This window comes from Gadus morhua, chromosome 14, assembly GCF_902167405.1.
Source record: "Gadus morhua chromosome 14, gadMor3.0, whole genome shotgun sequence".
NCBI classification, from domain to species: domain Eukaryota; kingdom Metazoa; phylum Chordata; class Actinopteri; order Gadiformes; family Gadidae; genus Gadus; species Gadus morhua.
In genome coordinates this window covers 10,485,741-10,502,209 of record NC_044061.1, presented here as the reverse complement: position 1 = coordinate 10,502,209, position 16,469 = coordinate 10,485,741, and the positions used below count along the sequence as shown (strand labels likewise).

Sequence of the window (16,469 nt, the reverse complement as noted above, 5' to 3'; positions counted from 1 at the left end):
GTGTAGAGAAGATCACAACGCTGAGTATTTCCATAGTCCATTTGCTGCCGTTTTATTTGCAGCTTTAAGCATTTATTTGCAATGGTTAGGCTACTTGTTTCGTTTTTTTTAAACTGTTACAGGCCTTGGTTCGACGTGATTTAAATTGTGAGACGCATATTTATTTTTGTAAGGAAAATGTGTTTTGAACGTTTGCAAAAATAAATAATGAATACTCTGATAACTCTGACTGTTTTGATGGAGAATAAGCATTACATGTTTGTAATATTGCCGTTCATCATCAGGCCTATTCCTGATGCAGATGCGTTGCATTCTAAAAATAGATTTGATTTAACGAGTACTCGATTGATCCTCGAGGAATTCCTTCGATCACTCGAGTTTGGAATTTACTACTCGTGCCCATCCCTAGGCATGTTTGGTCCTTCTATGACACAAGGACACAGGTTAGAGAATGTATACACAGGTTAAAGTCAGCCCAGGTGGTAGGCCTACTTCCCATGTCAGAGCTCTCTTTTGCTTTGTGGTGATGGCTGCTTAAGGCCACGTTTATACGTAGCAGGGTATTTATAGAAACGAATATTTCCCCCCCTCCGTTTTCAAAAATAACATTGTGCACACGACATCGTTTTCAAAAAAGTTGTTGTTTACATCAAAACGGATAAATACGCCGTTGGGACATTAAAACTATGCCAAACCTATGGGCGGCAGTGTAGGGAGAAGGATAAAGCCATGCAAGCCAATCAGAATCCTCAGAATCAACAACAACGAATAACACGAGCGTCTTCCTGTAACAAGCAAACTGTAATCATAGGGCGCTCATATGACGTTAAGCATTTTCTGGCGCATAATGTGACGTTTCAGAACCTAAAACCCCGTTTCTACCCGTTGACACGACAACGCGTAACCGGCGTTTTCAGAAATCTCCAATTTGGCCGGAGTTTTTAGAAATTATCGTTTTCTGTGACAAATACAGCGTTTTCGTGTAAATGAGAGGCCAAACCGTGTGAAAATATCTGCGTTTTCTCTTCGTGTAAACGGGGCCTGAACCTGTGTGCATTGATTCCCCAATGCACCACAGGTGTGCAACCTAACCCAGCCCTAGAGGCTAATTAGTCTGACTCAGGCCAGGTGAGGCTTCTTAAACCATCCATCACCACACGCCACATACCCCAATAACAAATGGTTGCTGAGGAGAAACCCCAGCTGACGTTGCCCAAAAAAAAACAGCTATTAACTGGAGTCTGACCAGTTGTACCATACCTTAGCATATTATTAGGTGTCAAGCACAGATTTCGAATTATATGCAATAACTCCTTTTCACCTCTCCCAAAACAAATTTCTACCGCTTCACCTGAACTTATCTTATTTAAGGCACACTATGGCACAATGCTATTTTCAGTTGTATTATAATTGTACCGTCCGAATTTCATATTTTTAAAATATCCATATTGATCCAGATTAGTCAATGTCTGGAAATTTTGAGCAGGGCTGTTATGAGGAGGGAGGAGGCTTGCACACACACACCTGAGACCGAGATCCGATCGAGCTGCAACCTCCTAGAAAAAGGTGAAGTAGAAAAAGGTGTGGCCATTGTAAAGGGCATAGGAAAACTCCATGTTTACTCTTATTTGCATGTGCCTCATGCCTGAGGGCTACTACAGAGAGGGAGAGAGAGGGGGAGAAAGAGAGAAAGAGATGTTCATTTGAGCAAATGGCTCAAAGGAACATTGTTATCAAGAATGAAATGAACATCGGAAAGTTGTGTTAATCCTTTTTGGAAGTTGTAAAACTGGTTTTGACTGACCGGTCCTACCGGTGGAGAGGCATGCAACACTGGACACTACTTCAACACAGGGAGAAAGGTTTCTCATTGATGTAATCGTGTTTTCCAGAGCCGGCAGGATCAAGGGTACGTTTTATTTGTTTTCCGTATCTGTAGTTTTTGCTTTTCTTAGGCATACAAATTCAAATTGAGGCTTCGCCATTGTGTGATGTCACTATATCTTAATTGGGTTTGCAATAGCATTGTTTATTCTTATAGAAGAATATGGTATAATCAAAACGAGGCTCACAATGGCCTTTTCCTGGGTAGCTTATTCATCAGATGGTAAGTTGGCAAGTTAACAGTGGGGGTAAGAATCTCCTTTTGGAGGGCCAAATATTATATCAAGTGGTAGGGGCAAGGGATAATTTGTATAATTGGATTAGTTTATTGCCCTGATTCGTGTTAGAAACACAATTTTTCTCTCTTGCTAGCGTAGATTAATTAGATTCTCTATTACTTGAAATTCAAACTGCAATGGACCTTCCATCTTACCTTTCACTAAGTCAGTGAAACAAGTTGAAAGTAAACATTAGAATGTAATCTAAATTTGGCTCAATGTTCTTCCATTTTCTAATTTTTATTAGCATTTTTATTTTTTCTAAAATTAGGCAATGTGTCTCTGAAAATGGAATGTCAAATGGCTTTCGCATTAAATTAAATTTGTTCAAAATGTGCTTAAAGGTATATGACAATTTGAAGGAATTATTACATTTGTATTTCAATTGAGCCATAAGGTGCCATGCATCCAAAAAAACTAATTAAGTTATAATATTTTTATTGTGTAATATTTTCTTCTTTATTAAAATGTAATATCGTCAACCATCAACCAGAGTTGTTAACTTGAAAATGAAGTGTGAAATGGCTTTTACCTTTTCACTCAATAATTCCCAATTATTTTGTACCCATGTACATGATGTGTTGGTATGTGGGAGATGCTAATGTCAGGTAACAAGCCTAGTCACAAGTCTTCTATTACCATAAATTCTGTCATTGCTCTGTTGTGTTTATTGCTGAGTCATTGAACGTTTATAGCCTGCCACCTTGCAATGTTTTGAATAGGCAGGGAATATTAGGACAGTATTCAAATCTGTTCTTTATGATATTAAACCCGTTTGCAAGCTACAATAACAAAATATCTGCTTGGGTAATGCTTTTCACTAAATATGATCGTGAAAATTTCATTAAGTAGGATCTCTGTATCATCATTTATGAATATGATCATACAGGGACACAATAAGAAAGGCGTTATCCACCATCTCACCCATTTCTTTCTCAACCAGGAAATGGAACACGGTGGGACGTCAGCTGTCTTGGGCTACGGCTCATGTCGTCGCTGCTTTGTGCTTATCCTCATCGTGGCGGCGACCATTATTTTGTACAGCACAAACCGAACAGACTGGGGAAATGAGTGGAAACCTAAATGGTTAACATTTAAAAAGGTCCTTTCTGATACAAACTCCACTTCTATGGAAATCGGGAATTGGGAATTGGGAATAGGGAATACCACCCAATTGCCCCAATCCTCAACCGCGTTGCCCGCACCAGTTCCTTATGTTTCTCCGGGGCCATATAGTGTGGAATATCCATATGATTACCACTTCTCTATAAACCAGCCGGAGAGATGCAATCAACTTAGGCCATTTGTGGTTCTGATCGTGCCAGTGGGACCAGAAAACACTGCTCATCGCATCAATATCCGCAACACTTGGGGAAATCAAAATCTATTGCTGCAGGATAAAGTGGTGAGTCTGTTCTTCCTGCTAGGTCACCCGTCATCAGCGGGAAACGCAGCAAAGATTCAGCAGCAGGTGATGGAGGAGAGCAAGGAGTATGGGGACCTGCTTCAGAGTGACTTCCTGGACTGCTACAAGAACCTCACCATTAAGACCATGGTGATGATGGAGTGGCTGCAGACATATTGCACAAATGCCACCTACGCCATGAAGATTGATTCTGACATGTTCCTCAATGTGCCAAACCTGATCAGCATGCTGTCAACAGCCAAAAAAGAGAACTATCTGACCGGCCTTGTGGCCCACGGGGCTGCTGTTTTGAGAAGTAAGAGCACAAAATGGTACCTGCCGCCATCCGCTTACCCTGAGAGCCAATATCCACCTTACGCCCTGGGCCTGGGCTATGTCTTTTCATTAGACCTTCCCAAGAAGATTGTGGAGGCTTCCAGGCATGTTCGCCCAGTCTACATTGAGGATGTTTATGTGGGATTGTGTATGAGACACTTGCAGATTGTGCCCACCGACCCGCCAGATTATAAATTTCATGTGTTTCCTCTGAAGTATAACCGCTGCTCTTTCTCAAGGATTATAGCGACCACGATAAAACCCAGCACTGATGTGCAAGAGAATTGGAAAGACTTCTCGAGACCAGGTCCATACTGTTGACGTTGAAGAACTGAGAAGAACTGAGAGTTGGACTAAATCCCTTTTTCATCCTGCCAGATTTTACCCTGAAGTCTTCCCCAAAAGGCATGTATTACTATATAGGCAAATGTAAAAATCATAAAATTATCAAATCATTGTCTTCCACAACTCCACCAATTTTTTTTACCAAGTACCTTTGTGATGAAGTTTTACTGCAGTAGTTTTTAATAATTAATTTTAAAGATGCTTAGTCATCCCAAACAAAATGTTTTTCGGCTTTGCCCGCTTACTATCCTTGTGTTTCCTCTGTTCTGTGTGTGTGTGTGTGTGTGTGTGTGTGTGTGTGTGTGTGTGTGTGTGTGTGTGTGTGTGTGTGTGTGAATGGACACCCAGCCCTCCCTGCACCAGCCATGATCTTTGTTGAACAATGGTTGAATAATCACTATTGCAAACAGCCACATACTTAGCAAATATTGCCAAGATTAATATTGACTTATGTTTGGGTGAGGTTTCATACATTCTACAAAAATCCTGTGTACGATAGAGACAGAGAGAGAGAGAGAGAGAGAGAGAGAGAGAGAGAGAGAGAGAGAGAGAGAGAGAGAGAGAGAGAGAGAGAGAGAGAGAGAGAGAGAGAGAGAGAGAGAGAGAGAGAGAGAGAGAGAGAGGAGAGATAGAGAGAGAGGGCGTGGTCTGTTTTTTCTGCTGCCAGAGTTCTAAACTGCTATTGTGACAGCCACTTGCTGTCTGTCTTCTGTCTTTAAGGAGGTCAGAGTTCAAGAAAAAGACTCACCCTGCACCAGCCATGATCTTTGTTGAACAATGGTTGAATAATCACTATTGCAAACAGCCACATACTTAGCAAATATTGCCAAGATTAATATTGACTTATGTTTGGGTGAGGTTTCATACATTCTACAAAAATCCTGTGTACGATAGAGAGAGAGAGAACGAAGTTCTAGCAACGAAGTTGCAAAAACGTTTGAAAAGTGGCACAGGTCTTTAAGCTTCATTATTTGCATTTACATGATGAATCTATAAAAACCAATACGGCACAAAATATTTCTGTAAACTTTAATATAACTTCACTTACATTTGAACGTGTAGCCTACTGCTTTCCCTCTACCATTTTTTATATCCCGTGCAGCGTGTGAACGCAGTGGATTGTGGGTCGTTTTGGCTCATCTAGGATGCAGCGATGCATCCTTGAAAAATCTCGGAATTCTCAAAAACAAAGGACGCGAAAATGGCGCGGCTTTCGAGTGTCCTCAACATTGGAACAGTGCTTGTCGGCGTTCTATGACGTAGCGTCCTTAAAAGGGCGGCCATTGAGCATGCTTCCTTGACATTGGGAAACAGCCCAGGGGTCTCATTTATAAAACTGTGCGTAGGATCGTTACTAAAAATGTGCGTACGCCCAGAAGCCAAGTTTTGCGTGCGCCAAAAAATATTCAGATTTATAAAACACTGCGTACGCACACCTGTACGCAATCTTTGCTTTATAAATCACATACTGACTACAATTGTGCGCAGCTGAATCAGCTTCACGTTCCGCCCTCTACACGCCCCTTTTTAACCATAAATGGTCAATGCAAATGACCTCATGAATGCGATCTGCATATAAAACAGACTCAGATGCCGGTATTATGTCTTGTTGGAAACAATGGCAGAAGTACTGAGAAAATCAAAAAAGCGAAATTTCACGGAGGTTGAAGTGGAGACACTTGTGGGTGAGATGGAGGCCCGAAAGGTAGTTTTGTTCGGCGGTCACGGGATTGGGATCGCCAACAACAAAAAGCAGAGTGAGTGGCAACATGTTGCTGCAGCAGTGAACTCTGTCAGTAGCACGGAGCGCACTGTCCCAGAATTAAAAAAAGAAGTGGTCTGACATAGTTACATATTTTTATCTAACCTACCAATAAATCGTTATGGTCCCTAAATACCCTCTCCCTCCGAATCCTGCCATTTGCATGGTCCGCCAGAAGTGCCATATGGTGCAGCATTACCACGGCGCTCACCTCTGTATTTATAGGGTTACGGTAATAAGACTGACGAGAACGCCTTGGATAATCAGTTTGTAATTACCCACGTAAAATGTTCTTGAACATAACCCCTTTTTAATGCCTGATTTGTCATGAAAAGCATCAAGAGTAACGGACAACGATTGTGATGAGTGTGGCTTGGTTTTTCACACTTGGGATTTAATTGACATTCGATCATGTGTTTACAGTGTCACATAAAAATATTATGTTATTGACACATGTTGGACAGATGCTTTATTCCATGCAGTCGCGCCGTCAGTGGACAGTATGGATTGACGGGATTAAATATAGGGAATTTCTTTTTATTTCTATTCTAAGGAGATATTTCTGGAGTTATAACTGAGAAATAACGCAGCGGACTTAAATTATTCTGATTAGGATTTAACGCATGATACGGGTTGAAATTAAATTGATGAAGGGCGATGATAAAACATAATCGTTCTTCTCACTCTGCAATTCTTCGGTCTGACTTCAGTTCACCACCACACCGTCTGTGTCGCCAATTCTCCTTTTCCTCCAAACCATGCGTACGCATGGGTCAGAGTTTGCTTAGGGCTGCGCACATTTTCCCGTCAAGTTGGTTTTTTATAGATCACAACCTTGGCGTGAAAAGTCACGTACGCCAATTTCAGCCCCGTTTTGTGCGTACGCAACGGTTATAAATGAGACCCCAGGGGCCTCATGTACTAAGACTTGCGTGGATTTCATACTGAAACTTGGCGTACGCCAAAACCCAGAAACTGTCTTACGCACAAATAAATTCAGATGTATCAAAGTGTGCGAACGCATGGATCCAAGCACGTTTCTTTTGTACATCTCGATCAACGTGGAATTGAGCGCACATGCCGAGGTGCCAAACTCCTCCCTGTCCACGCCCTCATTTAAATATGCAATTTCATTTAAATAGGCCTCTGGACCTGAGATTCACCTCTTAATCCGATCACCTGGCACCATGAACAGAGGCAAAAAACGAAACTTCACGGAGTCTGAGCTCGAGATTTTGCTCCACGAGGTAGAAATGCGCAAGCATATGCTATTGGAACCCTGTCAACAGGGATAAATGCAAAACAAAAGAGAAGTGAGTGGGAGTGTGTTTGCGAGGCCGTCAATGCAGTGGGGTCTCAGCAGCGCACACACTCTGAAATTAAAAAAAAGTGGTCAGACCTCAAGGTGGAGGTGAAGCGGAGGGTTTCTGCCCACCGCCGAAGCGTGACCGCAACAGGTGGGGGGACGGGAGTGGGGGAACTCTCCCCCTTCGATTTGAGAGTGGCCGCTTTGATCGGTGACACAGCTCTCACCGGAGTGGTGGGAGCCCATGAAGGGGACGCCGATCATCCCCAAGGTAAATATGCTGAAGTCATAAATGCTGTAATTATACTGGTCATACAATTGGCTGCTTGCAATACACATAAGTCGTGCGTAAAGATGCCAGGATATTAAAGACTTTGACTCGTGTTTATTAACTTAAATGTTTATTTTTGAATAGACAAGCAAGGAGAGGGCACGGATTGCTCCGTCGGCCCCGGCGTCTCCTCCGTCGGCCCCGGCGTCTCCAGCGCCCTTCGGATTTGACCATTTGCGATGTCCTCTGACAACGCTAACGCAGCCATTTTTAAAACAATTTTCTTCATCCATTGCGCATGCTTTTATAGCCACCCATATAATTGCAAGGTGTGTTAATTGTTCATTAATGTGTCTCTGATGTGCAAATCACTCTGAGTCATTGTTTTCACCTTTTTTCCCAGTTTCCCAGCGTCACCTCTAAGTGTCGCCAAAGGAACAATAGCTGTAGAAACGTGCGTACGACAGCTCTGGAGCTGGCGTGGGGACCGCACATTTTTACGGTCATTTCACGTTTTGTACATCTGAACGTGAGCGTGGAAAAGGACGTACGCCACGTTTTTGTGCATTCGCAACCTTAGTACATGAGGCCCCAGATGTATCCTTCACGGCCCAACGTATCCCAAGATTCATTGCGCGTTGGATTTTTTTCAGTCAGAGAGAGCGGAGCGGCAGTTGCAGCAAATTACATTGTTCAATGACAAAACTATGTAAAAACATTTTTTTGTATTAAAATAAAGTTGGGACTATTTTAAATTTTTACATTTATTTTCAAAGTTCAATTTCATTTACACGAGCCATATAACGTTAAACTAATTAACGTTATATTTTAATCAGAATCAGAATCAGAATCAGAATCAGAAAACTTCATTTTTCCCCGGGGGGAAATTGTTTTGTTCCAAGTGCTCCGTACAAATATAAATTGCAAGCATAGAAGATAATATTATAAAAAATAGAAAATTATGAATAAAATACAATAAAATAAAAGTAAGAATAAAGTAAGAAGTGGACATCTAAGCAAAAGTGGACATCTCTGAATGGGTTATATAAAACGGCTCCATATTTCTCCTCCGCTGTCCGGTTTGAACCGCAGCTGTCAGGGTTGCTAGGTGACAGGAGCGGCGCGTCATCACGCAAGGTAAAGGGTGTTAACGGCTTGTTACGCAAACTTACGCATTCTACTTGCTGTAGTTTGGTCTGGCTTTGCGAGATTACGCAAACTTGAAATGCTCCGTAGGGCAGACCGTCTCATTTAAAAACGTTTGTTCGGCCTTCTGTCCGGCCTTCACGGTCTACGAAGGCCACACCTTCATAGACCGCGTCCTTCGAAGGATGCGTCCCCTGAATTGGGACGTCTTGCCGTCCCTCCCCGTTCTGTGATTGGTTCCCTATCTCAGGCGAAAATCGGAACCATGGAATCCAGGCTGCCTGGCAGCGTGAAATGAAATTGCGCGCAAGGCAGCATGGGTATACCCAGGCTACCCTACTATGGGGGGCCGAAATAAATAATAATAATAATAATAATAAATTATATATTAAATGTATAGAGCACCCTACATTCAGAAATCTCAAAGTGCTAAATGGCTGCCTACCTTCCTAAATGCCTTTATGTTAAAACCGCCACTGTGTATACTAGGGATCGTAACAACGATAAATATTTGAATGCATTCAAATTGTAAAAATGATTTTTATCGTGGTACTTGTTTTTTTAATTTATTTTTATTATTTATTTTTATTGATTTATTTGAAACAGGGACCATGTACAAGGTTCAATTAATTACGTGGAGTAAAAAGATTAATTGTACCAGATTATAGCTAAAAGCTAATTTCCATCTGCAGTCCCTGGGCAGGTAAGAAGAATAAAATAGGATAAAATAACAACAGGCATGCACACACACACACACACACACACACACACACACACACACACACACACACACACACACACACACACACACACACACACACACACACACACACACACACACACACACACACACACAATTAAAATATCAAAAATAGACATATGCAGAGAGTACAGAATAATGATTAGTGCTGACAAGACTGATTACTTAAAATCCATTTTTTCACTTCACGTGAGAAAGTATCACAAGTATCACAGAGTAACACTTTTTAGATTACTGGGGAAAGTGTTCCATGCTTTAGAAGTTTATTTTCTTGTATTAAAATAAACTTACAATTGTATTCATCATAATGGCATTTGTCCTCGATCTTCATATGAACGAAAGAAAAGCTTGTTACGAAAGTTAAAACACTTTTGTTTCATAATTACTGCCAGATAAAAGTATAATATAATTAAAAGTCCTGCAGAGCCTGGGAGAGAAGAAGAGAGGGCAGGAGAGGAGGAGAGAGAAGAGATAAGAAAACAAAAGGAGTGCAGCAGAGGGCAAACCAACCGGCTACCAAATTGATTTGTAAATATGTAAATCTAAAAGAACAATTTGCCTAATCTTGTCCACAATCTCTAGACTTCAAATAAACATTAGGGATTAGTTGTTGTTGATTGTGGATTCTGATGTGATTTTGGGTTATGGTTGTTCTTCAAACATCCCTTATCCCTGCCATTTAATGAAACAAAAAAAACGTAGCAATGTAATATAAATGATAATAATATTATTACAGTGCTATGAATAAGTTTAGGCACCCATGATGAAGGTGACTAAAGAGAGGAATAAAAAATCATATTTTGGAAATCGATCTTAATGGCTTAATTAAACAAATTAGGAAAAATTCAACCTTTTAGGCCACCAATTTTCTTTGTGAATGAATAATGTATCGTAAATAAATAGGCAGAGAGTTTTATTTTTAAAGGCCATTTATTTCATCGATCCAGGATTCTTTGCACCTGATAAAGTCAGCTAAGCCTTTGGAATTAAAATTGCCCTACATCACCCTTCACCATACCTAGACATTGTCAGGGTTTTATTTCAGTTAGCCTATTAGCTGGTTTGATTTGCATTGAGAAATTATTAGGCCACTAACAGCTATTAGGTTAACTGAAAAGAACATTACCCTCCAAGAATATTGTGTCCCCCACAATGTTGACCTCAAGGCTACAGTCTTGATATCACCATGGCGCTGCCCAGTGAATTCAAATACAGCTAAGCTTTGCGGTGTAAATGTGTGCCTGTGTTGGCAGCATTGTGGAGCAGGCTAAGTTCTGAAATCCTATTTGTATGAGTTTTGCTCCACAGAACCTTGGCTCTGTGGACCCGGCTGTCTGTCCTGCATGCTACATGCTTAATCTTATCCCCTGAGAACAAACACACCACGATTGGAGGGGCCATGTGGCCATGATTTATGTTAAGTCTATGGAGGTCCAGGGGTCTGGCAAGGGGCAGACACTTTTCGACTTCAGCTTCAGGATAAGCCTCTCATAGGTGGAGAAGTGATGAACCAATTTAATACCACCTGTTTAGAGGACACCTTGAGGGACAAAATGCTGATTGCTTGGTATACTGTCGGATCTTGGATGCCCTAGAGAGCTACAACCAAACTGTAAACACCATAAAGTGTCAAACATGATTGTGCTTGAGAGAGAGAGAGAGAGAGAGAGAGAGAGAGAGAGAGAGAGAGAGAGAGAGAGAGAGAGAGAGAGAGAGAGAGAGAGAGAGAGAGGAGAGATAGAGAGAGAGGGCGTGGTCTGTTTTTTCTGCTGCCAGAGTTCTAAACTGCTATTGTGACAGCCACTTGCTGTCTGTCTTCTGTCTTTAAGGAGGTCAGAGTTCAAGAAAAAGTCTCACCCTTCAAGTGTTAAATTGTGAGTATTTATACCTGTTGATTTACTGTGTTTACTGCTATGTACAATTTCACGTATAACAAATGTGGTAGTGTGAATATTTATATTTAGTCATATTTATAGTGTAGTACTTGTGTATGCACACACAATACATGATGACATGTTTGTTTGGAGACTAGTCACGTTTCTTGAATTGGTATTACTATTATTATCTATACTATTATCTATAATTACTATTTTTGGAAGCTATATATCATACAATCAATGAAATTGTCTCTTAAACTGTATCATTAATATTACCATAGAAGGTTTTATAAACAGTATTGTAAGCAATTTATTTTATTTTATAAAAAAAAAGTGTGGGAGCTCTATCGTGTTCATTAACTCATTATGAACACTTCTTTTATCAGTGTGTTCAGTATAAATAATTGTTTCACCTTCATAGACAGCTCCATTAACCAAAGAACACCCTGCCACTTAACATTAGGGACATTTCTATTGAATCCTCAATCACTGTGGACTCCACTGAGCATGGTTGATTGAGTTTCATGGTCTAGGTTGGGCACTGCATTTACTCAAACCCTCAGTTCTTGTGTACGATTGCTATGTTATTTTGCTTAGGAGCTTAAGCAAAAAATGCAAGCATATCAAATGACAGAGGATGGTTTGATGTTTGCTCTTCACTGTGTGTATTCAAGGCTGTTTGGGAGGAAACCTGTTCTCTTTTTGCACTGAAGCACTCTTTTTTTTTTTTACAGTACAAGCTGTTCAGTTTCATGCTCAGTGCATTTCTTAACCACCTTCTCTTCTATTGACTAAAGAGAATAAAAAAGATTTAATAATACAGATTTTTACATTAATAATGCTTGTGTGTTGAATTTGAACAACTGAACTACCACTACCTGATAACTAATAACTAGTTATTTTAACAGATAACTCTTAATCTTTCATTGAATCTCCATTTCAGAGTACTGTAAGAAAAAATAATAACACAATTTATTTTTTCATACCTTGGCCTACAGCCAGGCCTTGAGTCAGCCTGGAGCTCCCCAGTCCACTACCACAGTCACGTTAGCTTGTTCTCCACACAAGACAGCAATAGAAAGCGAAAGCCTGAGGCACAGAGCAGAAACTTTTGTTCACTTCCTTCATACTCAGTGTGAAGCCCTCAAATGATTATGCCCTGTGGTCTTATCCTCAGTCACCCCAAATGTTGGTTGGGCTTCATGGGTGCACATAGGATATGCACAGCATGGTTGAATGTCTTCATGATGTAAAGTGTCCAGAATGTTATGGTGTGGTGGGTCAACGCGAAACCCTTGTTGTATATACGGTGCCAGTGAGTGTCATGGAAGTAAAGTTCCTATTCAACAAGAACACATCATTTGGTATATATATGTATATATATATATATATATATATATATATATACACACACACATAATTAAAAAAAATTCTTCATATTTAATGCTTACCTTTTTTAAGAAATCAGAGTTTTATCACACAGAAGTTGGAAAGGCCTGACATTTCTCCAAATTAAATTATATAACTCATGCAAACTTTCTCTAAGTTGTTGATTTGTATGTGCTAAGTTGTATGCAGTTACATGTTAATTTGTCCATAAATTAAGGGCTTTATTCCATCACTTTCTACTTCACCATGAAATATGTAGAGTTGGTCTATTATTTATATTTGCGCCATTCTAACAATACTCCCAAATGTGAAATGCATAATAAGGTAATTAACATAACATCCCACTACACAAACTTCGCATTAAAATAAGAGAAGATGACTAAACAACGCGTCGCTCTGTATGTGTAACTTCAAGAGTGATTTATTCTTAACCAAACCACACAATTTGTAAAGAATAGCCCATTACAGACAACCGTTAGGATTGATCCTATTTGGGCCAGTTTTGTAAAGTTGATAATGGTTACGCTAACTTTGGTTGTTAGTAATTCCTATCATGTCTGACTCTTTCCTTTAGTAAACTCCTTCCTTTCTTCGCTGTCAATCATTTAGCCTTCCATTCTTTTCAACTCCACTGAAATGTGATTAATTGACACGCCAAGAACATTCTCACGTGGCCAAAACAACAAAATCACAAAAATATGTATAAAATATTGCAAAAACAATGACCAGACCTCTAGTTTCAGATAATAAATAAAATAAAATAAAAAGCAGTTTGTCCTGCTTTCCAGTTCCTGTAAAACAGGCCTGCGTCTGCAGTGAGCATCCAAGTTTACATATCATTTGTAAGGGAAAATAGGTCTCACGTAAGCGTAGTTTGAATACACAATGTTGCTGCTTGCTTTTCTTAGCTTGAGGCAGACATACTGGTAGCACAATTTTTTGCTGGAAACATGAACCAATTTGTGAAATAAAGTAGTTGTTAGTGATACATAAAATAATTTAAAGAAAATCTAAAATGACTTCTTCCTCTCGTACTGAAGTGTTAAATCATTTGATGGGACCAAAGAGTGTGACTATATTGCCTATAGTTATATTATATATAGATCTGATGATATCTGTGTTAAATCCCCCTCCCCCCCTCTCAGTCTCAGTCAATATGGCCCCCGTAGGCAGAGAATTCCTGGGTTCCTGGATGCTCTCCACAGCCACTGTTTCTCCAGACATGGGTGTCTTCTCCCTGCTCCTCCTCCTCATCATCTCCATTTTCGTCACCTCACTGTGCAGCAGCTGTGCAAGGTCAGTGGGGCAGACTTCCGTCAGAATCAGAAAAGTAAAAGTAAAGTCAGTCTGTTATGTTTGATTGAAAGTTGGTAATTATAATAACCTTGGCTATTTGAAGAATATGTATGTTTGTTTTCCCATTAGCAGCCAACAACGGCTTGAGGTGTAGTTATAACTACAATTATGAAGCCAATATAGTGTCGATTTATTGAGAAACTATAAAGGTTTCTTTAGAAATCTATCAATAGTTTGACTCATATATTTTGCAATGGAGTAAAGAGCTGCAGTTAAAACGTTACACAGTGTAAGTTTAAGTAATCTTCATGGATATACATTTGACTGCCTTTGGAAGGTAGTCAAATGGACCATGTTTTCAAAACATAGAAGAAACAATTGACGGTTGAGTGCCAAGCCAACACAATTATCCATCACTAGGTACACAGCTTTTTATATTTTGCTTGGCTGCCTGTGAATAACTAGCCCTGCATCGTCAAACGAATTGCAAACTGCAAAGGGTGGTTGTGGTGTTATATCTTGTTGCGTAAACTAGTCTCGCCAAGCCAGCCCTTCTATAATAATAATTAATAATTCATTGAATTTATTTAGCGCTTTTCTAGACACTCAAAGACGCCTACAGTGAAGGGGGGGGGGGGGGGGGGGGGGACCTCACTAACCACCACCAGTATGTAGCACCCATTTGGGTGATGCACGGCAGCCAATCGGCGCCAGAACGCTCACCACACACCAGCTTGAGGTGGAGAGTGAGGGATGAGGTGGAGAGAGAGGGAAAAGAACATTTAACACTACTATGGCCCACATGTAAACCCTATCGACCACATTTAAACCCTATCGACCACATTTAAACCCTATCGACCACATTTAAACACTATCGACCATATTCAAACACTATTGACCACATTTAAAAACACTATCGACCACATTTAAACACTATCGACCACATTCAAACACTATCGACCACATTTAAACACTATCGACCACATTCAAACACTATCGACCACATTTAAACACTATCGACCACATTTAAACACTATCGACCACATTCAAACACTATAGACCACATTCAAACACTATCGACCACATTTAAACACTATCGACCACATTAAAACATGTAAACCCTATCGACCACATTTAAGCATGTAAACCCTATCGACCACATTTAAACCCTATCGACCACATTTAAACCCTATCGACCACATTTAAACACTATCGACCACATTTAAACATGTGGTCGATAGTGTTCAATGAATCACATTGTGCTGTAGGGCAAGTACGGATGAGGCTTGGATGCAGTAACGACTACTCACCAGATGAGGTCTCCATTTCATAGCGATATGGAGCAACCCCTCTTATCCTATTCTTTATATTAATTTGGTCCTTGTGAATACCGTCTACTTTATATCAAATAATGTGATAATCCTGAGGACATATTTCTTTAAACTTTAATTACGAGGAACTCAATCAAATTGTCCTATTATAAGACACTAAGGGCAACCAGGGGTTCTCTGGTCATCATACTGTATATACATATTGTTGATTTCCATGATGTGCATATTGCATAGTGTGTGTGACTTTGTGCCTGTACATGTGTGGATGCTTGTGCATGTGTGAGCATATGAGTGAAAGAGTGAGCGTGTGAGAGGATCCCTCAATACTAACAAGAATACAACGATACACAAAGTGTTAGGGTTAGCCATGAACACAGAGCAGGAGGGATGTTTAATGTTCTCCTATTGTGTTGTATTTAGGTCAATTGAAATTCAAATTAAAGACAAGATAAGTGTTTGCACAGGTTTGCATTTACATCTGAAAGATACTTGTCCGTATTAGGGATAAAAATTGCCCCTAGATACCACAATCCCTTTGCCATAACTACTGCATAGTCCATATCGGTAGTACGAACGTGAACGTGACTCTTAAAAATCCTTTTCATCATGTGGTCAAGCAACACTAAAGAATGAGGCTGCATAACAAACAACCCTATTCCCACTTACCAACAAGACAGAGTGGAGCCGATTTGTCTTTGTCTCCATGTTTGTCACACAGACGTACCTTCGACATGACCGAGCCAGTGGTGGAGGACACACCGTCTGAGTTGACCAAAGTGGTGAGACAGAGTGAAGGGGAGGGAAGAGAGAACACCAGGGGGGGTGGTGGGGCAGAGAGAGGGAAGGATTGAATATACTGAATAAAGCTGACCAAATGTATCGAGTTGATCAAGCTCAACGGTTAGATGGAGAAGGGTAACAGCAAACTGTGTAGAGAGAGAGTGAGGATTAAGGGCGCAACGTGACCGAATTGTCCGAACAGCAGGGTGGCTGCATGGGGTTGTGTTTGAGTTTTGTTAGTGAGTGTGTTTCATAATGTATACACTGTCTCATTTGGCAGGCAAAGCTTGAGGATTCCACCAC

General features: G+C 40.4%; 1 protein-coding gene and 1 long non-coding RNA gene across 3 annotated transcripts; one reads left to right on the top strand and one right to left on the bottom strand.

Moving 5' to 3' along the window:
* The first annotated feature begins 1,605 nt into the window (after positions 1–1,605).
* On the top strand, positions 1,606–4,456 carry LOC115558664 (beta-1,3-galactosyltransferase 1). Its single transcript, XM_030376978.1, has 2 exons — positions 1,606–1,909; positions 3,106–4,456. Exon 2 carries the CDS (start codon positions 3,109–3,111, stop codon positions 4,222–4,224), a length of 1,116 nt encoding a protein of 371 aa, XP_030232838.1. The 5' UTR covers positions 1,606–1,909; positions 3,106–3,108; the 3' UTR covers positions 4,225–4,456.
* An 8,706-nt stretch (positions 4,457–13,162) lies between these two features.
* LOC115558662 (uncharacterized) lies at positions 13,163–16,153 on the bottom strand. Of its 2 annotated transcripts, none has more exons than XR_003979364.1 (2): positions 16,053–16,153; positions 13,163–14,069 (listed from the first exon to the last, which is right to left on the bottom strand). It is a non-coding gene; the product is annotated as an uncharacterized LOC115558662 (long non-coding RNA). The 2 variants fall into 2 exon arrangements; XR_003979365.1 differs by having other exon boundaries at positions 13,163–14,046; positions 16,053–16,148.
* Between the last annotated feature and the right edge of the window lie 316 nt (positions 16,154–16,469).

Bases quoted from the DNA above. Each gene is read 5' to 3' on its own strand.
- LOC115558664 (XM_030376978.1), top strand. From the start codon at position 3,109: ATGGAACACGGTGGGACGTCAGCTGTCTTGGGCTACGGCTCATGTCGT.